At 39.7% G+C, this 24,842-nt stretch overlaps 1 protein-coding gene across 5 annotated transcripts in view; it reads right to left on the minus strand.

Annotated features, from left to right (window-relative positions):
- The window catches only part of LOC139763392 (uncharacterized), a 228,827-nt gene that overhangs the window by 48,354 nt on the left and 155,631 nt on the right, over positions 1 to 24,842 (minus strand). For all 5 annotated transcript variants that reach the window (XM_071689436.1, XM_071689427.1, XM_071689409.1 and 2 more), the window contains 4 exons: positions 22,625 to 22,954; positions 19,100 to 19,181; positions 12,019 to 13,069; positions 5,773 to 5,923 (listed from right to left, as the gene is read on the minus strand). In XM_071689436.1, the coding sequence (XP_071545537.1) occupies positions 5,773 to 5,923; positions 12,019 to 13,069; positions 19,100 to 19,181; positions 22,625 to 22,954 (1,614 nt within the window). The remainder of the gene's footprint in view (positions 1 to 5,772; positions 5,924 to 12,018; positions 13,070 to 19,099; positions 19,182 to 22,624; positions 22,955 to 24,842) is intronic.

Consider the following 24,842-nt stretch of genomic DNA (forward strand, 5'->3'; position numbering starts at 1 on the left):
TAACTTTGCATTTATTAATTCATATTCACAACTTTATCTTTTCACATACTCTCCCAAACTAGACACAGGTTTCTGCAGTTTCTCACTCAAATATGCAAGCAGCACCTCTCTCCAAAACCCATGCATTCACCTCCCTCTCCACACCATCTATTTATCCATCATCATTTATTAAACTTAATTGCTGTTTCCCGCATCAGCGAGGTAGCGCCAAAAACAAAGAGTGGCTCATCCTTTCATTATTTTATATTTTATCTATTTTACTTAACCGCCATCTCCTGAGTTAGGGAGGTAGCACAAACATTTCATTTCCAACACATACACCCTACTCTGCACAACTCTATTTACAGCCAATGCCTCACAACCATATAACATTGTTGAAACCACTTTTCCTTCAAACATAACCATTTTTGCTCTCCAGGGTAATGTTCTCCCCTTCCACACATTATTCAACGCTCCCAGAACCTTTGCCCCCTCCCCCACCCTGTGACTCACTCCCACTTCCATGGTTCCATCCGCTGCTAAATCCACTCCCAGATATCTGAAATACTTAACTTCCTCCAGTTTTTCTCCATTCAAACTTACCTCCCAATTAACTTGTCCCTCAACCCTACTGAACCTAATAACCTTGCTCTTATTCACATTTACTCTCAACTTTCTTCTTTCACACACTTAACCAAACTCAGTCACCAACTTCTGCAGTTTCTCACCCGACTCAGCCAACAGTACTGTATCATCAGCGAACAACAACTGACTCACTTCCTCAGCCCTCTCATCGACAGCAGACTGCATACTTGCCCCTCTCCAAAACAATTGCATTCACCTCCCTAACCACTCCATCCATAAACAAATTAAACAACCATGGAGACATCGTGCACCCCTGCCACAAACCTACATTCACTGGGAACCAATCACTTACCTCTCTTCCTATTCGTACACGTCTTACATCCTTGGTAAAATCTTTTCACTGCTTCTAGCAAATTACCTTCCACACCATATACACTTAATACCTTCCACAAAGCATCTCTATCAACCCTATCACATGCCGTCTCCAGATCCATAAATGCTACATACAAATCCATTTGTTTTTCTAAGTATTTCTCACATCCATTCTTCAAAGCAAACAACTGATCCACACATCCTCTACCAATTCTGAAACCACACTACTCTTCCCCAATCTGATGCTCTGCACATGCCTTTACCCTCTGAATCAATACCCTCCCATATAATTTCCCAGGAATACTCAACAAAGTTATACCTCTGTAATTTGAACACTCACCTTTATACCCTTTGCCCTTGTACAATGGCACTACGCATACGTTCTGCCAATCCTCAGGCACTTCACCATGAACCATACATATATTGAATATCCTTAACAACCAATCAACAACAGAGTCACCCCTTTTTTAATAAATTCCGTGGCAATAGCATCCAAACCCACTGCCTTGCCGGCTTTCATCTTCTGCAAAGCTTTCACTACCTATTCTCTATTTACCACACAATTCTCTCTGACCGTCTCACTCTGCACACCATCTCGACCAAAATACCCTATTTCTGCCACTCTATCATCAAACACATTCAACAAACCTTCAAAATACTCATTCCATCTCCTCACTTCATCACTACATGTCATTTCCTCCCCATCAGCACTTTATTTACCCCCTACCAAAACACCTTTTTATTCTCACAAAAATTTAACGATACTCTCTCTCCCCCCTTTCATATACACTCATATATACATAAACACCCATACTCGCACACATACATATCAATGTAAACACATATACATATACACACATGTACATATTCATACTTGCTTGTCTTCATCCATTCCTGGAGCTACCCAACCCCACAGGAAAAGCATTGCTACCCCCTGCTTCAGCATGGTCGCACCAGGAAAACAGACAAAAAACGCAACATTCATTCACACTCAGTTTAAAGTTGTCATGTGTAAAGCACCAAAACCACACCTCCCTATCCACATCCAGGCCACACAGACCTTTCCATGGTTTACCCCAGATGTTTCACATGCCCTGGTTCAGTCAACTGACAGCATGTCGACCTCAGTATACCACATTGTTCCAATTCACTCCATTCTTTGCATGCCTCTCACCCTCCTGTATGTTCAGGCTCCGATCACTCAAAATCTTTTTCACTCCATCATTCCAACTAAAATTTGGTCTCCTGCTTCTCCTTGTTCCCTCCACCTATGACACATATATCCTCTTTGCCAATCTTTCCTCACTCATTCTCTCCATATGACCAAACCATTTCAACACACCCTCTTCTGCTCTCTCAACCACTCTTTTTATTACCACACATATCTCTTACCCTTTCATTACTTACTCGATCAGACCACCTCACACCACATATTGTCCTTAAACATTTCACTTCTAACACATCCACCCTCCTCCATACAACTCTCTCTATAGCCCATATAAAGCAACCATATAATGTTGTTGGAACTACTATTCCTTCAAACATACCCATTTTTGCTCTACCGAGATAATGTTCTCTCCTTCCACACATTCTTCATTGCTCCCTGTACCTTTGCCCCCTACCCCATCCAGTGACTCACTTCCACTTCTATGGTTCCATTCGCTGTTAAGTCCACACTCCAATTTTTCTCCATTCAAACTTACATCTCAACTAACTTGTCCCTCAACCCTACTGAACCTAATAACCTTGCTCTTATTCACATTTATTCTAACTTTTCTCCTTTCACACTCTTTCCCAAACTCAGTCACTAACTTCAGCATTTTTTCACTCAAGTCCTCCACCAGAGCTGTATTATTGGCAAACAAGTGACTCACTTCCCAGGTCCTCATCCACAACAAACTGCATACTCGCCCCTCTCTTCAAAACTCTTGCATTTACCTCCCTTACCACTCCATCCATAAACAAATTAAACAACCATGGGAACATCACACGCCCCTGCCAAAGACTGACATTCACTGGGAACCAATCACTCTCCTCTCCTCCTAGTCATACTCATGCCTTACATCCTTGGTAAAAACTTTTCACTGCTTCTAGCAACTTACCTCCCACACCATATACTCTTAAGACCTTCCACAAAGCATCTCCATCAACCCTCTCATATGCCTTCTCCAGATCCATAAATACCACATACAAATCCATCTGTTTTTCTTTAAGTATTTCTCCAACAAATTCTTCAAAGCACACCTCATCCACACATCCTCTACCACTTCTTAAACCATACTGCTCTTCCCCCAATCTGATGCTCTGCACATGCATGCACCCTCTCAATCAGTATCCTCCCATATAATTTCCCAGGAATACTCAACAAATTTATGCCTCTGTAGTTTGAACACTCACCCTTATCCCCTTTGCCTTTGTACAATGGCACTATGCATACATTTTTCCAGTCCTCAGGCACTTCACCATGGTCCATACATACAATGAATATCCTTACCAACCAATCAACAACATATTCACCCTCTTTTTTAATAAATTCTACTGCAATACCATCCAAACCTGCTGCCTTGCCCTCTTTGCCGATGTTCCCATTTGTTCTCTTATGCACACTGTTTACCTCCTTCCAAAACATCTTTTTATTCTCCCTAAAATTTAATGATACTCTCTCACCCCAACTCTCATTTGCCCTCTTTTTCAACCCTTGCACCTCTCTCTTGACCTCCTCCCACATTCTTGTATACATCTCCCAGTCATTTGCACTCCTTCCTTGCAAGTATCATCTATACATCTCTCTTTTCTCTTTAACAACTTTATTTCTTCAACTCACCACTCACAAATAAAAACAGCCGAGGTGACTATACTGTGTTTCACGTATCTCTTTCAAGGCCATCTACTAAGCCTGTGTGGTACCAAGGTGGCAGTGCACAATAATTTCTCCCTATAGTCTGTCATTCTCAAGCCATGGTAATGACAGCTCACTGTGATGAGTTTTCTAAAGAAACTGAGGCTTTTAGCAATATTCAAAGGGCCAGGCAGATTATCTTGAATTACTTGATGATGATGCTGTCTCTGGATCATAGGTAGAGTGATTTTATTGATACTGACTCCTCCAACACTGCAAGTTGACTAGCTGAGGCAGGAGGAGTTTCTGGCACAAATGGAGGCAGTTACCAGCACATGCCTGTGCTTTATAACGCTCTATAGCGTTAAACCATGGAAAAACCATGGTAAACCATGGAAAGCTGTGTAGGTATGTATATTTGCGTGTGTGGACGTATGTATATACATGTGTATGGGGGGGGGGCATTTCTTTCGTCTGTTTCCTTGCGCTACCTCGCAAACGCGGGAGACAGCGACAAAGTATAATAAAAAAAAATATAATAATAGCTAATGTGACTGGTAACTAAAATCCTTTGGTAATTCTGCTATTATGAAAAAAGTAACAATAAGTCAATATGATTATAACAAGAAATTATCTAATATGTACAAAAAACAATTATAATCAGCAATCTATTTCTTGGTGTACGTAAATTTACTTTCTTAAAACTCAGGCCTTATTCTAAACTTTTACCACATTGTGCTGAAACATCTACATAACTTCGAAACATTCCAGAGTGATGACAGTGAATGAGATATACTTCCTAAACTTTCTTTCTATTGCTCTATGGCTATGAAAAACTGACAATAACATTGTTGGAAAGGAGACCTAACTAAGGAGTTTCTGGTTAAGGTTTTACATAGTAAATTTGCCATGAAATTAAATATCAACTAATACCAAAACAGTAAAAATAGCTAGATAATCTTTTATTAAGGCACTTCCCCCCAAAAAATGGGACTTCATTCTTCTGCTGTTTTACAAGAAATGTTTTACCCCTTACTGTTACTAGCAAAAGCTATGAATGTCATCCTATCAAATTTAGCACATAACTCCTCTGTGCCACATACAATAAGATCACTCTCCTGTCAATCTCTCCCTTTAACATCTGAAGTGAATGCCTTATGTCTAGCAAAACTATTCTGCGTATCCTTTCTGATCTCCAGTCTTGCCTTGTCATTTACATATTACTATTTACAAACTAATGAGTATAAAGATATCATTTCTATTCATCATATCTTCAGAACCTTAACTCAGTATGATTTCATTACTTTTCTTCAGAGACTAACACTTAAGTTTGGCATTAATAGTGATCTACTCAATTTTCACTTAGGAAATAATAATTCGGATAACTGATTGAGAAAATAATAATTCAGATAACTGATTGTCCCAGCATATTCACAATGAGAGCTAGAGAGAAATCATTGTTATGCTTCTACTGTTAAACATGACAAAAGGAAATTCAGCTGTTCATAGACAGCACAGAAAAATTCAAAGCCAGACAGACATTTTCCATATTCCTGCTTCATTTACACCATACTACTTTGTATTAACAAGATTTTCGTCTAAGCTTTCAATTACATACAAACACACAAATCCCTCATAAATATTCTATTTATGTATTATCTCCAACTTGCTTAAGATGGATCAGGTTCATACAGCCACTCTAATAACTTATACACATCCTGAACCTATGCATAAATGAGAAGGCTAAGAAATTCATATCAAGAAATGATGATCTTTATCTAATTTCTTAACTTTTAACTTCTCCATCACTCAAATTTTCTCATACTTCTTTAATACACTTCTTGCCTTGTTTACTGAGCATTAACACATAATGAAGTCCAATGTCATTAAGATAGAAATATCATTTATACTTATAATAAGTTTGGGTGGCTAAAACTAAAGGGCTCATTACAAAAACAAGACTTTTTTAGGTCCAGTTACTTCTGAAGCTCTCTCACCTCAAGTGGCCTTTCATTATCCTTTTTCTGAGCATCTCGATCATCGGGTTCCCTGATGATAAAATCAAAAGGTTTCTTCGTAGGGTGCTTTTCTTTCATATGCCTCTCAACCATATTCCGCCGATATGAAATGTAGGAACACCAACCGCACCTAAAATGTAATCAATAATGTTTATGATCCTAAATGCCAATAACAATAATTGGATATGGATACATAAGTCACTTATCGACGAATTAATAACCTACCAGTCTATCTACCATTTCTTTAACACCACTTCCATTTACATACGGTGGATCAAGTGCATACAACCATATACATAAGAATACATGGAAGAGTCAAGGAAATGGAAAGCAGGCATTAATGAATTACTCTTGGATATAAATGTGCTGAGATGGGCAGCAGGTGAGATGTCTGATCATTACCTGGCAGAGACAAGGGTGAAGGTTTGTAATGAGTTTAGGAAGAGAGAAATGACATGGGTGGAAAGTGGATGATGAAATCAAGTGAGATTGGAAAAGATGCTGGTGTGAAGAGATATCTGAAGGGACTGACTATAGAACTCCAAATGGTCAGAGTAGAGTAAATGAAGCTGGGGTGTGCAGCATTTAGAAAGTTGGAGATGGGCAGGTGAGAGAGAAATGACAAAGTTTAGTTGCTAATAAATGTATGGTTAATATCTGATAGGAAGGAGTGCAAGTGATTTGGAAAAGTACAAGAAAAAAAGTCAAGAGGTTTAAAGGAAGGTGCAGGTGACTTTACAGAGGGCAACTGAGAGCTGGGGTGAGCAATTATCAACAAGCTTCCGGGAAAATAAGGAAATGTTTGGAGGGAGGTTGACAGCCTGAGAAAAACAAGAGAATAAATGGGGACACTGATGAAGTGGACAAATGGGGATGTGGTAACAGACAAAAATGAGATAGCATTTTGAGAAAAGGGTGGTATATGTTGGGTGTCTGGATCAGGGAAGTATGCAACATGAGAGAGCCATGGCAAGTGGTTTGGTGAAAAGAAAAGGTGAAAATCTTGCATAACTCAAAATGTGGCAAGCCGAATGTAGTGGATGGAAATTCCCTTGAATTTCTTACAAAAGAGGGCAACTGTGTTACTGTTTGGTTAATTTGGATTTTTTACGTACATATGGATCATGGTGAGGCGCTTAAGAGGATTGGTAGAATGGCTGTATTGAGTCACTGTATAAAGGCAAGAGGGAACAAAGGTGAGAGTCCAAATTTCAGAGGTATAAGTTTATTCAGGGTACCTGGTAAGTTGCATGAGAAACTCACGAGTGAGAGGGAAGTGGCTTGCACAAAGCATCCTTTTAGGGAGAAACAATGTGGTTTCAAGATTGTTAGAGGTGTGAATCTGGTGTATACTTTCAAGAATCTATGTAAGAAATACCTAGAGAAACAAGGATCATTTATGGATCTGAAGAAAGCACATGAACATATGGTGAAGGTAGAAAGCCATTAGAAGTAGAAGAATTCTTGTGAAGAAAGTAAGATGTGCATGCAAGTATACTGAGAAGGGTGAGTGGTTGTCCGCAACATGGGGAGTGTGATGTCACCACAATTGTCCACTCTAAGGATTGACTGGGTTGCAAAGGAAGTAAATGTGATAGGTCTGTAGTCTGTCAGGGGTGGGGCGGGTCTGAGAGGTAAATTAGTTACTGTTTGCTAATGACAAGGTGCTGGTCCCAGATTTAGGAGAAACTACAGAGGGAGGTTTCTGAGTCTGAGAAAGCATGCGAAAAGAGAAATTTGAGAATAAATAAGAGTCACAGCAAGGTCATTAGGAAGTGGAATGTTTCAGATAACTAGGAGAGGATATGTCAGCGAATGGAGCCATGGGATCTTAAGTGAGCCATAGGTTAGGCGACACAGTTAAGGTCCATGGTAAACTGAGGAATGTGTTGAATGAGGTCACTACCTGGAAGGGCATAGATAGGCATGTCTAGAGGTATGGCAGTGCTATGTTGTATGAATGCAAGGCTTGGGCTCTAACAATATTATATAGAAATGGCTGAATTAGTTGGAAATAAAGTGTCTTGTGTGAGGAGTGATTCTGCAAGAAATGACATGGAAAGAGAAAGATATGATAATAATAAGAGTATTGTTGAGAAAGCTGAAGAGGGTGTGCTGAAATGGTTTGGACACATGGAGAGAATGAGTGAGGAGAGGGTAAGAAAGCAGGTATATATGTCAGACATGGAGGGAACAAGGGGAGGGGGAAAATCAAACTGGAGATAGTAGGACAGAGTAAAGATTGTTTTGAGTGGTAAGGGCTTCAGCATGCAGGAGGGTATAAGGTATGCACAGGAAAGAGTAAATTGAAGCACTGTGGTACACATGGGGTAACATGCTTTCGATGGACTTAACCAGACCATATTAAGAAGCCACGGAAAATCATGGAAATGTCTGTGGGGCCTGGTTGTGTACAGATATAGACCACATAGGAGCAAATAGCCCACTTCTGTTTGTTGATGGAAAACTTGAGGTAACCATGACTTGAGACAAAACTGAAAACCATTTAGGGGACCACAACATTTCTCCACATGTTTTTTGATGAAATTGCTAGTGTAACAAATCTCCTTGACTTATGATAATCAACATGTATGATGAAAAAAAGCAGTTAATGTCATCAATTTGGATTTTTAAGAAGAAAAAAATAAAGTCCTATAACAAAGATTGCAAACAAAAGTTAATTCAAATGGTATACATAGGATCGTACTTTGATGGCCACAAATAAAGAGCTGTGATTAATGATCCAACCTCAGAATGGTTTGATGTAATGAATGGTGTATCCCAGGGATCAGTTTTGGAACAGGTCCTCTTTCTCATAAAAATGAATGATAATGATAATGGGCTGCATTGTATGATACCAAAATTTGCAGATGATACCCAGAATGGAAATAAACTACAATTGAAACTGAACACTGGAAGCTTCAAATTGACAAAGACAAACAGATGGTCTAGGCTCATATATAGCAAATGAACTTATTCATTGGTGTAAAAACGAGAAGGTAAGCCTCAGTATACATTCTGCTGAGCTACTAAAAGCAATGAGGAAAAAGATTTGGGTGTACTAATATCTGCTAACTTTGAGCCTAGTTAATAATCCAGTGAAGCAATAAGAGGGAGCAATCAAAATTTCTTGCTTCATATACAGGGCTCTCAAATCTAAACCTGCAGAAATTATCCTTACTCTTTACAATTCACTGGTACAACCCCATTCTGATTACCATGCTCAGTTTTGGTCACCCTGCTTGAAAAAAGACAAACAACTCCAGCGAGGGCCATGAAAATGACTTAAGTCTATTCAGATATTCAAAATTATTAATGGCTTTGATAATGACAATTTAGAATTCAGTTGTAGTCATGGATACAAATCCATAGGGCAAGGTTGAATGAGAAGAAGCACTTTCTCCTCGACAGGGCTGTTAAAATATGGAATGATTTACTCATCAGAGTGGTTGAAAGCAGTATCAGAGATACATTTAAGGTAAGAGGATAAATATCTGACTTCAAGTCCACAACTAACATCGCTTGCACCTTCTTAGTCACATGAACAGTTTGCAGGTTCTTGTCTTTGAATTATCTGTATGCCTCTCCATTTCCATCAAACTAATCTGTAATTTTCTGATACCTTCCAATATCATAAACTGCCTCAAATAGACCCAACTGACTGCTCCTGTTTGAATTCCTCGGTATTTTGTTTCCAACAAATCCATCCTTTTTCTTTTTCATCCTGGGCCAAAAATTCACAAACATACAAAACTGTCTGGATTACTATACCTTAAAACATACTCACTGTTGCCCACATAGACACTGACCTCTTCTTAGTACACTCCTTAATGCAACTTTAACTAACAATTCACTTCAGTGTCTAAAGATCCTTCCTCTACCAAGTTCAATCTATATCTAAAGCACTCCACTTCCAACAGGTCCTCCCCATTTAGACTTATTTTCAAACCATCCTGTCTCATCTCCCTGCTGCTTATTAGGAAGCATTTATGGGCCTCCCATACTGCATATCAAGGAGTCAAACAAAATGAAATATACTAAATATTGGGTAAAGGAGTGATGTAATCCTATTTCTGGTCACTGCCCTGAAATCAAATTTTTTTTTATCATTACCCATGTTGTCAGTCCTATGACATTGGCCTTTATACAAATGTGTCCATATAAAACAAAACCAGGCCTATCCTACCGTTCCATACCTTACACAACAATTTTTTCCTATACAATACATATGGGCTTCCTAGGTGTCCCTTAGACTTAGGTTCAAGCTAATACAGCTTAATGGATAATCTGTCCCTGCATTCACCTAAACAAGTATACTCAACAGGCATGCATGTAAATCAAGACATTCACTTTCGTCCCCCATACCTTTATATAAGGTCATCATACCTACGTACTGCCAAACCTCAAGCACCTCACCTTAGTACATGAAAACACAGAATAGTACGATTAACTCATTAACAACAAGGTAGCCCTTTCTTGAGAAATTTATCTATTCACAAAGCCTTGCTACACTTTATCTTATGTAAGGCTTTTACTACCTCATATCATTTCACCATAGTATGCAGAATATCTTGCTCTCACCCTGCATAATATCTCATCTTAGACACACTAAATCCACTAACCTATCGCTTAAAATATTCGGCTTTTCCTTCAAAATACTCACTCCATCTCTTTTTCAACTCTTCTTTACCTGTTACTATTTCCATATCTGCCCCTTCACTTTTGCTCCCATTTTTTCTCTTGTTCTCACATTATTCATTTCCTTCCAAATCATTTTCTTCCTCTCCCAGAAATTCAACCATACTTTCCTATTCCATCTCCAACATGCCCTCTGTTTCAGCTGAATTACGTTTCTCTTGAATCCTGCTGCTTCCTCTTGTGCACCAACCCAATCACTTGCACTCTTTCCCTGTAAATACCCTTCACTCACCTCTTTTCCCTTTCATTAACAATTCAACTTCTCATCGCACCACTCATTACCCTTTTTTATGTACCAACCCACCTCCAACCTTTTGCATGCTACACTCTTCAGTGGTACATGCAAGCACTACTTCTCTAAATACCTTCTATTCTTCTCCTCCCCCTGTTTCATTTACTCTCACCCTATGCCACTTTTCACTTAATCTCTATTTGCATCTCTGTACATAGGCTTAACTTCCTTACGTTTGGTCACATTAATTCCTGACATATTCCTTTCATATATTCTCCCAAACTCAGAGATGTATACATGTGTAAAAACTAACCATAAATAGTGATGCCATTTTGCAAATTTGCATTCAAGGCTCATCCTTTGCTGTACCATGGCCATGTAAGATTTGTTAGCTCACTGATCTTGACTTATCCTTTACATCTCAATGCATTTCTTTCACAAATACTAATGTGTAATCAATGAATTTGCCTACCGGAGCTCAACCCCCTAATTCTTCATCCTCATCCACAACCACACCAGCACCTCTCCCTATGCAAACTATGTGAAATTTCAGGGTAATACCATGGCCATAAAAGTTGTTACTTCACTTGTTTGTGCATATCATTTACTTTTCCATGCCTCTCTCATTTGGAAACAAGACACAGAAAATAAAGACCTAATTTTTCTGTCCATCCCTTGATTCCAAAATTGAAGATCATCTGGCTTTCATGAGTTAAACAACCATGGTCACATCACACATCCATGACAAAGACCCACCTTCACTAGGAATCATTCAACCTCCTCCCTTCCTGCTTAAATCACATTCCTTAGTCTCCTGGCAAAAACTCCTAGATGCATTTAGAATTTTTCATTTGCCCCATACATTTATTGCATATAGTAGGGGCATGTACATGCAGGAAGGTGTATGATGTGCACGGGATAGTGTAAATTTGAGTAATGTAGTAAACAGGGGTCAATGTGCTGTCAATTAAAGAGCCTGGGAATATGAAATGACCATGTGACCCCATGAAAAGGACTGTGGGGCCTGGGTTTGAATGGGGCTGTGGTTTCAGTTCATTACATATAACAGCTTGAATATTACACATAACAGCTTGAAAGTGGATGAGAGTGAATAAGGCCATTTCTACATCTGTTCCTAGTCCTACCTAGCTAATGTAATGGCAAACAAGTATGAAAAAAATCATATGAAAATTATCATATAATATAGTACATCTAAAATAAAGGAAATACAGAAAACCTTATGAAAAACACATCCATACATTATAATGATCAATATCAAAAACATTTTTCCTTACCTATAAAGCCTCTCCCCATGTAGCTTGAAGTGGGAGCTCATTTTCTCCACAGTAATTGACACATCCATGCAGTGTGGGCAGGGGAAGGAGGTGATGTCAGCATGAAGTGTACGTATGTGGTACTTCAACATCATATCATCACACGAAAGATAATTACAACCCTGAATTCCACAAGAGTAAAGTCTTTCTTCTGGAACCAACTTTGGCAACTTCTGATACTCCTCGTGTGGTATGGGATTCTTGGTTCGCAAATCTGTGTCTTCTTTCTTCTTTTTGCACTCGAAACTACTACCAGCTAAGTTCATCATCTTATCAAACATTAGTTCCTTACGCTCTAGGCATGGTACAGGATTAATGGGTTGCTTTACTGGAATGGGACTATGGGTACCACTAGTTATGTGCAATCTTTCTGGAATGCCCTCAGGATGCTTGTCATGCAAACTTATGTGTTTAATCAAATTCAATCTAACTTTAGATGTAAAGGGGCAATAGTAACACTTCAGATCATGGTAAGAAACATGTGAACGTGGAATACGATGAATATCTTCAATGCCATATTCATTTTTTCTTTTTCTGTGGCCTTCTCTAAAAGGTGGTACAGCATCTTTAGGATACACCACAAACTCTTGTGTTTCTGGATCTCTATTCTTAAGATCCTTTAAAAGCTGTTTAAAGCCTGAGCAACGGTGAATTTGTTTCATATGGTTCTTAAAATAGTGCACCATGGTGGCACGATAATCACATCCACTTACTCCACAGTAATATCTCTTTGGTCCGTGTACACGAAGGTGGTCAAGGAGGGTGCTTAAATGTCGGCACTGTTTACCACAATGATAACATCTGAGAATAGTAGAATCCTGTGCAAGATCACAAACTTGAAGGTGTTCCCTCAGCTGTATTTGAGATATACTTGAGTATTCACAACCCTCATTTCCACAACGATACAGAGCATGTCCACTTAAGTCTGTCTTCTCTGCTGACTGAGAGGAAGAGCTGTCATCACCTCCAATGCTTTGTGTTTGAGTGTTGTTGCTACTGATGTCTTCATCCCCTGTCATGGAAAATACATGCAATTACTTCTTAAGTAAAATCAGTAATACCTCAATAAACATATCTGTCTCTCCAGTGGTGAGTTTCGACTAAAAAGCTAACACATAAACCAGCCTCAGTTATCTAGCTTGTTCTCTTATCAAAAAGGTGATAATATACTATCAATACTAAAGTTTACCTAAATGGAAGCAAGAATTCAATGTAATGGTATGTCAGGCTGATATTTACATTCAGAATTATATATGTACAACTCCCTATACCATTTCTTACATAAGTTTAGGTTCAGTAGGGTTGAGGGACAAGTTAATTCGAATGTAAGTTGGAATGGAGAAAAATTGGAGGAAGTGAAGTGTTTTAGATATCTGGGAGTGGACTTAGCAGAGGATGGAACCATGGAAGTGGAAGTGAGTTACAGGGTGGGAGAGGGGGCGAAGGTTCTGGGAGCAATAAAGAATGAGTGAAAGGAGAACGTTATCTTGGAGAGCAAAAATGGGTATGTTTGAAGGAATAGCAGTTCAAACAATGTTACATGGTTGAGAGGCATGGGTTATAGATAGGGTTGTTCGGAGGAGGGTGGATATGTTGGAAATGAAATGTTTGAGGACAATATGTAGTGTGAGGTGGTTTGATCGAGTAGGTAATGTAAGGGTAACAGAGATGTGTGGAAATAAAAAGAGTATGGTTGAGAAAGCAGAAGAGGGTGTGTTGAAATGGTTTGGACATATGGAGAGAATGAGTGAGGAAAGATTAACAAAGAGGATAAATGTGTCAGAGGTGGAGGGAAGAAGAAGAAGCGGGAGACTAAACTGGAGGTAGAAGGATGGAGTGAAAAAGATTTTGAGCGATCAGGGGCTGAACATTCAGAAGGGTGAGAGGTGTGCAGGGAATAGAGTGAATTGGAACAATGTGGAATACTGGGGTCGACGTGCAGTCAAGGGGCTGAACCAGGGCATGTAAAGTGTCCGGGGAAAACCGTGGAAAGGTTTGTGGGGCCTGGATGTGGACAGGGGCTGTGGTTTCGGTGCATTACACATGACAGCTACAGATATATGTGTGTGTATGTGAGTGTATGGGCCATTCTTCGTCTGTTTCCTGGCGCTACTTCGCTGATGCAAGAAGCAGCGATTGTATGTAATAAATAAACAATTAATGTATTATTTATTCATTACACTTGGTTGCTGTTTCTTGTGTCAGTGGGGTGGTGCCAGGAAGCAGACGAAGGGTGGCCCACCCACTCATATATACATATATACAGCATGTACTGTTGTGTAAATAGCACAAGTTTTAGCTGCAGGAATGGATCACATTTTCTCTCTTCCTTTAACCTTATCTCTTCTTCCAAACCATGGATCAGTAATTCTTTGTTCTAAGGCCATTTAAGCAAGAAACTTGCCAAATCAGCTTCGGAAAAATCCTCCATCCTTCCACTTATAATTCATCTTGCATTTCAGACCAAAATCGGTGCAAATAAGTTATTCAAGTAGTGTAACACTCTTTCACATATGGGGAAGAATAAAAACCACTTTTTTTCTTGTCTGTGGCCAAAAACATCTCAGTAAGTTGTCATTCCAACTTTCCCCTCACTTTTCATTTTGACAATACTATGGCTTTCCCTCCTCCTAACAGCCACTGTTCTATGTTTTGTCTTCCCTAACTCCACCCTGCATGACTTTAACATTCCCTTACCTCCTGCAGGTACCTCTTATCAATCCTATGCCCCTTCCTACCATATTTTTGTAGTCCAAAAACCACATATTTCTCTTAAATGCAGGAAAATGCATTTGGATTGGTTGCCATCCATCCGTATGTTCTAAAGAAACGTGGCAGTGATCTCTCACCTAAACTTGCCCATTCCTCCACTTGAGCATATACACCATAACTTCTCCAAGGAAATGCTATGTCACAACCTACCTCAGAGAAGGGTGATCATTCTAACCCTTCTAACTATTATCCTATTGCTTTGACTTATAATATTTCCAAGGTTTTTGAATCTCTTCTAAACTTCTCTTTCCTGAAGTATCATGAACTTTTCTTTTCACTGATCATCAGCATGGCTTTAAATCAAAATCCCCTAATTATTGTTCTTCCTATTATCTCTGTACTTTCCCTTGTCCTTTCTTTTTTCAATTTCATTATTCTCTCTATATTACAAAATAGGCCCGGCCTTGATGTGGACTTTTGTTCATTACTGGAACCTTAACAAATAAAACAAATAAATAAATAATCAAATAAATAAGTAAAAACTATGAACCAATCTCTCCCTCCTTTCCAATCATTAACAAAATCCCTCCAAGTTTTTCCTATCTCTTAACTCTATAACTCCTTTTTAATCAAAAATAAATTTTCTTCAACTAACACCCATATAACTCATGTGATGACAACTCAATGCTGCACTTCTGCAATTCTTTCCAAGCTGCTCTATCTTCTCTTGCTTGATCTATGTCCTGACTCATCATAATCACTTCCATAAAACTTCATTTAGCCAAGATTTTCAAATGTGGCAGACATAACCTAGCTAAGCTTAATGCCTCTATAACTCAACTTCTTCCTATTTCTTTCAGAAATTCTTCATGATTTTCCTATCTCTTTAGATGGTTCTATAATTTCACCCCTTAACACAATAAACACAAAAGACATTACTGTAAAAGCTAATTCATCTTGGAAACTCTACATTTAAAAAATAGCCATATCTCCCTTTATGACATGGGAAGTGAGGATCAGGGAGATGTGGAGGTATGGTGCAAAGAAGAATGGAGAAGTAAAAATGATGCCAAGCAAGAAGTTGAATCCAAGAAAATGCAAGGAGTATGAAAGGAGGGTGACCAAAAGTTTAGACAGAAGTGTAGATGTAAATGTAGAGATGCAGTCATGTGCAAATGAGGTGCTTAAAATGTTCAGAGAACAACTATCAAAGGTAGTAAAATCAGTAAATGGATACAAGGTTGTGAGATACAGGCATAAAAAGGGAAATGCATGGTGGACAGAAGATATTAGAAATGCTTTGAAAAAGAAGTAAATGGCATATGGTAGATTGCTAAAAAGGAATGTATCACTGGAAGTTCAGCAAAGGAGGGGGAAAAATATATGATGTGTAGTTAGGTATGTTAAGAAGCAGATAGAGGAAAGCAAAGAAGGAGTAGATGAAGATCTTGGAAGAAAGTGGAGTCAGTTAGGGAAAATAAGAAACTGTGATGGAAGGAGGGGAAAAAGGTGGATGTAAGAGTAGAAACATAAGTGTGAGAAGTAAGGAAAGGGAGTTGCTGAATCAAAAGGAGGAAGTAAAAGGAAGATAGAAAGAGTATTCTGAAGACTGATGAATGTGAGAAAAGCTGAGACAGCAGTTGTTACACACATGGGTATGGTAGATGGAAGAGGATACGAGTGCAAAAGCCTATAGCAAAAAAGTGACGTAAAAAGGGCAACAATGAGGCTGGAATGGAAGGGATTACAGGAGAAATGATGAAGTATGGAGGAGAAAGTGTGGTAGAGTGGATGCTTCTGATATGTAAATAAGCATGGAACAGAAGCTTGTGTGTGAGGATTGAGTGAAACCTATTACTGGTGCTTTATTCAAAGGAAAAGGGGCTAAGGATGTATGTGGCAATCATAGGGAGATAAGTCTGTCAAGTATATGAGGAAAAGTGTATGCAAGAATGTTGACTGATGGAGTGATAGAAGTGACTGAATGCAGAATAAGTGAGGAGCAAGGGAGTTTTAAGAGAGGCAGGGATGTGTGGATAAGATTCTTGTGGTGAAGACAACAGTGGAAGGTATGAAATTGTATGCAGCTTTTAAGGATTTGCTGGCAGTGTATGACAGAATGAAATGGAAATGAGTAAATGCATTATGGAATGTGTTAAGTATATATGGGTAAGGGGACAACTGTTGGATGGTGTGAAAGCCTTCTATAAAGGAGCAAATGCAAGTGTAAGAGTGGCTGAAGAGTTGAGCGAAGGTTTTGGTATACATGTAGGTGTGAAGCAAAGCTGTATGATGTTGCTGTGGCTCTCTTAAGAATATGGGGAAGAACAGCATGGTTTCAGGAGTGGTATAGGATGTGTGGATCAGGTGATTGCTTTGAAGAATGTATGAGAGAGATACTTAGAAAAACAGATGGATTTGTATGTAGCATTTATGGATCTGGAGAAGGCATATGATAGGGTGGATAGAGATGCTTTATGGAAGGTATTAAGAGTATATGGTGTGGGAGGTAAGTTGCTGGAGGCAGTCAAAAATTTTTACAAAGGATGTGTATGAGTAGGAAGAGAGGAAAGTGATTGGATCCCAGTGAATGTTGGTTTGCGGCAGGGGTGCGTGATGTCTCCATGGTTGTTTAATTTGTTTATGGATGGGATGGTTAGGGAGGTGAATGCAAGATTTTTAGAGAGAGGGGCAAGTATGCAGTATGTTGTGGATGAGAGGGCTTGGGAAGCGAGTCAGTTGTTGTTCGCTGATGATACAGAGCTGGTGGCTGATTCGGGTGAGAAACTGCAGAAGCTGGTGACTGAGTTTGGTAAAATGTGTGAAAGAAGAAAGTAGAGAGTAAATGTGAATAAGAGAAAGATTATTAGGTTCAGTAGGGTTGAGGGACAAGTTAATTAGGAAGTAAGTTTGAATGGAGAAAAAATGGATGAAGTAAAGTGTTTTAGACATCTGGGAGTGGATTTAGCAGCGGATGGAACCATGGAAGCAGAAGTGAGTCACAAGGTGGGGGAGGAAGTGAAGGTCTGGGAGCGTTGAAGAAAGTTAGGAAGGCAAGAACGTTATCTAGGAGAGCAAAAATGCATGTCTGAAGGAATAGTGGTTCCAACAATGTTATATGGTTGCGAGGCATGGGCTATCGACAGAGTTGTGTTGGAAATGAAGTGTTTGAGGACAATACGTGGTGTGAGGTGGTTTGATTGAGCAAGTAATGAAAAGGTAAGAGAGATGTGTGGTAATAAAAAGAGTGTAGTTGAGAGAGCAGAAGAAGGTGTGTTGAAATGGTTTGGACACATGGAGAGAATGAGTGAGGAAAGACTGACAAAGAGGATATATGTGTCAGAGGTAGAGGGAACAAGGAGAAGTGGGAGACCAAACTGGAGGTGGAAGGATGGAGTAAAAAAGATTTTGAGTGATTGGGGCCTGAACATACAGGAGGGTGAAAGGCATGCAAGGAATTGAGTGAATTGGAACGATGTGGTATACCAGGGTCGATGTGCTGTCAATGAATTGAGCCAGGGCATGCGAAGCATCTGGGGAAAACCATGAAAGGTTTTGTGGGGCCCGGATGTGGAAAGGGAGCTGTGGTTTCGGTGCATTAAACATGACAGCTAGAGATTGAGTGTGAATGAATGTGGTCTTCGCTGTCTTTTCCTAGCGCTACCTCGTGCATGCACGGGGGTGTGGTGGGTGCTGTTTCATGGATGAAGGCAGCAAGTATGAATATGTACATCTGTATATATGTTTATGTCTGTGTATGTAATGTATGTATACGATGAAATGTATAGATATGTATATGTGAGTGTGTGGGCGTTTATGCATATGCATGTGTACTCGATCAAACCACCTCACATCACATACTGTCCTCAAACATTTAATTTCCAACACATCCACCCTCCTCCGCACAACCCTATCTATAGCCCATGCCTTGCAACCATATAACATTGCTGGAACCACTATTCCTTCAAGCATACCCATTTTTGCTCTCTGAGATAACGTTCTCGCCTTCCACACATTCTTCCACTTATTAATTACTTCAACATAAATCTGCTCTCAGCTCCACAACCAAACATCAAAGAAATCTCCATAGCTTCTTAATATGACACTGTATGTATAAATGTTTTATACTCCAGCAGGGGGAATCTAACAGTACAAAAAAAAAATATTTGAACCTTTTTAAGCATAAAATCAAAATCTATATCAAATATTCAAAATATGCTCTACTTTGAAGGTTATTTTCACATTAATAAGACACAGAAACCACAACTAAAAAAATTGCATTCCAAAGATGATTTTCTGTTAAAGAAATATACAATTAGCAATAACTTACCCTTCCTAGCATCTTGCAACTTGCTGTCCAGCTCACGAGACAAACTTCTGGAAATCCTTCTTCCTTCCGCATGCAAAAAAGCCTATAAAGCACATTAATTGGATATTTAGTAAGATATCAGACAACATTTATCAATTTTTCATCAGCGAAGTAGTGCCATGAACAGACAAAGAAAGGCCACATAACATTAAAACACACACGAAACTAAGATAATCATCAAAACGAGAAAAGCAAATATAAATGGAAAATGTCTATATTTCTTGTCTTTTATACTGGATATGAGAAAAATGTGGCTAAATATAAAAAATCCTGGGCTATTTTTTCTTCTCAAATGAATACATATATATATATAAAATAAAATAAATATTTTTATTATTATTATTATTTTGCTTTGTCGCTGTCTCCCGCGTTTGCGAGGTAGCGCAAGGAAACAGACGAAAGAATGGCCCAACCTACCCACATACACATGTATATACATACACGTACACACACGCAAATATACACACCCATACATCTCAATGTACACATATATATACACACACAGACATATACATATATACACATGTACATAATTCACACTGTCTGCCTTTATTTATTCCCATCGCCACCCCGCCACACATGGAATAACATCCCCCTCCCCCCTCATCTGTGCGAGGTAGCGCTAGGAAAAGACAACAAAGGCCACATTCGTTCACACTCAGTCTCTAGCTGTCATGAAATAATACACCGAAACCACAGCTCCCTTTCCACATCCAGGCCCCACAAAACTTTCCATGATTTACCCCAGATGCTTCACATGCCCTGGTTCAATCCACTGACAGCATGTCGACCCCGGTATACCACATCGTTTCAATTCACTCTATTCCTTGCACGCCTTTCACCCTCCTGCATGTTCAGGCCCCGATCACTCAAAATCTTTTTCACTCCATCTTTCCACCTCCAATTTGGTCTCCCACTTCTCGTTCCCTCCACCTCTGACACATATATCCTCTTTGTCAATCTTTCCTCACTCATTCCCTCCATGTGACCAAACCATTTCAAAACACCCTCTTCTGCTCTCTCATCCACACTCTTTTTATTACCACACATCTCTCTTACCCTTTCCTTACTTACTCGATCAAACCACCTCTCACCACATGTTGTCCTCAAACATCTCATTTCCAGCACATCCATCCTCCTCTGCACAACTCTATCTATAGCCCATGCCTTGCAACCATATAACATTGTTGGAACCACTATTCCTTCAAACATGCCCATATATATTCATTATACTTGGACACTGTCTCCCGCATTAGCGAGGTAGTGGAAGAAAACAGACAAAAGAATGGCCCAACCCACCCCCATACACATGTACATACATACACGTCCACACTCGCAAATATACATACCTATACATCTCAATGTATACATATATACACACACACAGACATATACATATATACACATGTACATAATTCATAGTCTGCCTTTATTCATTCCCATCGCCACCTCGCCACACATGGAATAACATCCCCCTCCCCCCTCATCTGTGCGAGTTAGCGCTAGGAAAAGACAACAAAGGCCCCATTCGTTCACACTCAGTCGCTAGCTGTCATGTAATAATGCCGAAACCACAGCTCCCTTTCCACATCCAGGCCCCACAGAACTTTCCATGGTTTACCCCAGACGCTTCACATGCCCTGATTCAATCCATTGACTGCACGTCGACCCTGGTATACCACATCGTTCCAACTCACTCTATTCCTTGCCCTCCTTTCACCCTTCTGCATGTTCAGGCCCCGATCACTCAAAACCTTTTTCACTCCATCTTTCCACCTCCAATTTGGTCTCCCACTTCTCCTCGTTCCCTCCACCTCCGATACATATATCCTCTTGGTCAATCTTTCCTCACTCATTCTCTCCATGTGACCAAACCATTTCAAAACACCCTCTTCTGCTCTCTCAACCACACTCTTTTTATTTCCACACATCTCTCTTACCCTTACATTACTTACTCAATCAAACCACACTTGCTGCCTTTATTCGTTCCTGTCGCAACCCCTCCACACATGAAATAACCCCCTCCCCCAGCATACGTGCAAGGTAGCACTAGGAAGGGGGTGCCATTTCATGTGTGGTGGGGTACCGGCGGGATTGGATGAAGACAGTATGTATGAATATGTGCATGTGCAAGCATATATATGCACATGTCTGTTTATGTATATGTATGTGTACGTTGAAATTTATAGGTATGTATATGTGCGTGTGAGGATGATTATGTATATACATGTGTCTGTGGGTGGGTTGGGCCATTATTTCATCTGTTTCCTTGCGCTACCTCGCTACCATGGAAGACAGCGACAAAGTATAATAAATAAAACAAAATAAATATATCTATAGGTGAAAGAACTATTCATTCACTACCTCAAGATTCTAATACTGAAATCTGATGATAAAAAGTAAAAGAGAAAAGGTTATGAATAAGAATGGCAATTATAATCAATGTATTTCCAATTTTCAAAATATAAAACAACAGACAAAAAAAGGGCCTCCTCGCATCCATTCTATAGATGTCATGTACAGTGTACCAAAATCAGAGCCCCCATCCTCAGCCAAATCCCATAGATCATTCCATGGTTTCACCTACAACTTTATATCCCATAGTCCAGGCCACTGACAGTGCTTCACCCACTGAATGCCACATGATTCCAATTTTCTTTGTCCCATGTACATCTATTACTCTTCTGAGGGCCTATTTCACTCCATTCTTCCACCTCTTCAGTCTCCTCCTCACTCCATTTTTGGCTAGTACATCCTATTAGTCAGTTTCTCTTCACTTATCTTCACCATATACCCAAACTATTTCCAAAAACCCTGTTCAACTCAAATCATACTCTGCTTAAAACTGCACATCACTCTTACACTGTCAATCCTTACACAATCAACCCCCTCACACCAAATACTGTCTTCAGGCATTTCATTATCGACATGGCCACCCTCTTCCATTCTTTTGGATATTCACGGGCCAAGACTTGCACCCATATAACACTGTCAAGACTGATATAACAGCACATATACTCATCATTTCTCAACAGACAATGACCTCACCTTACACATATTCCTCAATATACCCAGGACCTTTGATCCCTATCCCATCCTCTGATTTACTCCAGGTCTCATAGTTCCATCTGATACCATGTTCATTCCTATTAAACTAAACACTCCATTTCCCATCAGTTCTTTACCCTTAAAATCACACTTAAATCTACCTGTCTCATCTCCCTACCAAACCCCATCACTTTAATCTGATGCACATTAATTCGCAACTTCTTTTCACATGCTCTCCCAAACACAAACACCAGCTTCTGCAGTTTCTCTCTCAAGTCTAGTAACAGAGCTGTGTCATCTGTAAACAAAAATGAAACCACCTCCTCAACATGGCAAGGTGTAGACTCGCCCCTATCTCCAGAATCCTTGTATTTATATTCTTCACCACCCAATCCATACATACATTAAACAGCCATGTTTAAATAGCATTTTTCCTACCTGATGAATTTCTTTTCCACATATGGGTGAGACAGATGAACCAATTCCTTCTTCACTTTTCTTCTCTGATGATTTAATGACAGGCTTAGAGCTCAACTTTCTGTCTGGTTTTGGGCCACTATCAGGTGGTGGTGGTGGTGGTGGTGAGGAGAACTCTGTAGTATTAGGAACCACACCACTAGCTGAAGAGGTGATCTGCTTGCGTAGAAGTACCTTACCCGGACGACCTGGATGACAATTCAATAGATGGCTCAGGAGGCGTTCCTTCTCTGCATCACCATGCAAGCAATATGGACACTGGTACTCATTCATCTGATGCTCACGCATGTGCTGTAAAACAGAATATTTTCAAAACACAATATTCATAGATGCAAGTTACAAATTCATCTTAAAAGCTATAGAACATAAATGAACATTTCTTCTGCCTTTTCTACTGGTTTACAAGATAGATTAAATCTGATTAAGAAAGTAAAGATTAAATCAGGTAAAAATAACCAATTACCTAAACAATAATAACAGGCAACATCTGTTTTTATCCCTGGGGATTGGGGAGAAAAGACACTGCCCATGTATTCCCTGTATGTTGTAAATACCCATACATGCACATATACGTAACATATACACATATACATACATATGCATACATAAATACATATATACACATGTACATATTCATACTTGCTTGCCTTCATCCATTCCCGGTGCAATGCCACCCACGGGAAATAGCATCGCTACCCCCTGTTTCAGCGTGGTAGTGCTAGGAAAACAGACTTTTTTAAAAAAGGCCACGTCTCCAGCTGTCATGTGTAATGCACTGAAACCACAGCTCCCTATCCACATCCAGGCCCCACAGACCTTTCCAGGGTTTACCCCAGATGTTTCACATGCCCTGGTTCAGTCCATTGGCAGCACATCAACTCTGGTATACCACAGCATTCCAATTCACTCTATTCCTCGCACACCTCTCACCCTCCTGTATGTTCAAGCCCCGATTGCTCAAAATCTTTTTCATTCCATCCTTCCACCTCCAATTTGGTCTTCTGCTTCTCATTGTTTTTAGCAAAGGTGTAAGGCATGTGTATGAGTGGGAAGAGAGGAGAGAGATTGGTTCCCAGTGAAGGTCAGTCTGAGGTAGGGGTGCGTGATGTCACCATAGTTATCTAATCTATTTATGGATGGGGTGGTTGGGGAAGTAAATTTAAGAGTTTTGGAGATGGGGTGAGCATGCAGTTTGTTGGGGATGAGAGGGCCTAGGAAGTGAATCAATTAATGCTTGACGATGATAAAGCACTGGTGGCTGATTGAAGTGAGAAACTGCAGAAGTTGGTGACTGAGTTTGGAAAAGTGTCTAAAAGAAGAAATTTGAGAGTAAATGTGAATAAAAACAAGGTTATTAGGTTCAGCAGGGTTGAGGGACAAGTTAGCTGGGATGTAAGTTTGAATGGAGAAAAACCTGAGGAAGTAAAGTGTTTTAGACATTGGAGTGGACTTGGCAGTGAATGGAACCATGGAAGCAGATGCGAGTCATAAAGTACAGAGGGGGTGAAGGTTCTGGGAGCAATAAAGAATGTGTGGAATGAGAGAACATTATCTAAGGACAGCAAAATGGGTATGTTTGAAGGAATAGTAGTTACAACAATATTATATGGTTGCAAGGAATGGGCTATAAATAGGGTTGTACAAAGGAGGGGGGATGTGTTGGAAATAAAATGTTTGGTGATAATATGTGGTATGAGATGGCTTGATCACATAAGTAATGAAAGGGTAAGAGAGATGTGTGGTAATAAAGAGAGTGTGGGTAAGAAAAAGGAGGTGTATTGAAATGGTTTAGACATATGAAGAGAATGAGTGAGGAAAGGTACATTACTTACTCGATCAAGCCACCTCATACCACATATCATCATCAAACATCTTATTTCCATCACATCCATCCTCCCCTGTACAACCCTACTTATAACCATGCCTTGAAACCATATAATATTGTTGGAACTACTATTCCTTCAAACATACCCATTTTTGCTCTCTGAGATAACGTTCTCTCCTTCCACACATTCTTTGTTGCTCCCGGAACCTTCGCCCCTTCCCCACCCTGTGACTCACTTCCGCTTCCATGGTTCTATCTGCCGCTAAGTCCACTCCCAGATATCTAAGAAATTTCACTTCCTCCAGTTTTTTCCATTCAAACTTACATCCCAATTAAGTTGTCCCTCAACCCTAC

The sequence above is a fragment of the Panulirus ornatus genome, chromosome 3 (genome assembly GCF_036320965.1).
Source record: "Panulirus ornatus isolate Po-2019 chromosome 3, ASM3632096v1, whole genome shotgun sequence".
NCBI lineage: Eukaryota > Metazoa > Arthropoda > Malacostraca > Decapoda > Palinuridae > Panulirus > Panulirus ornatus.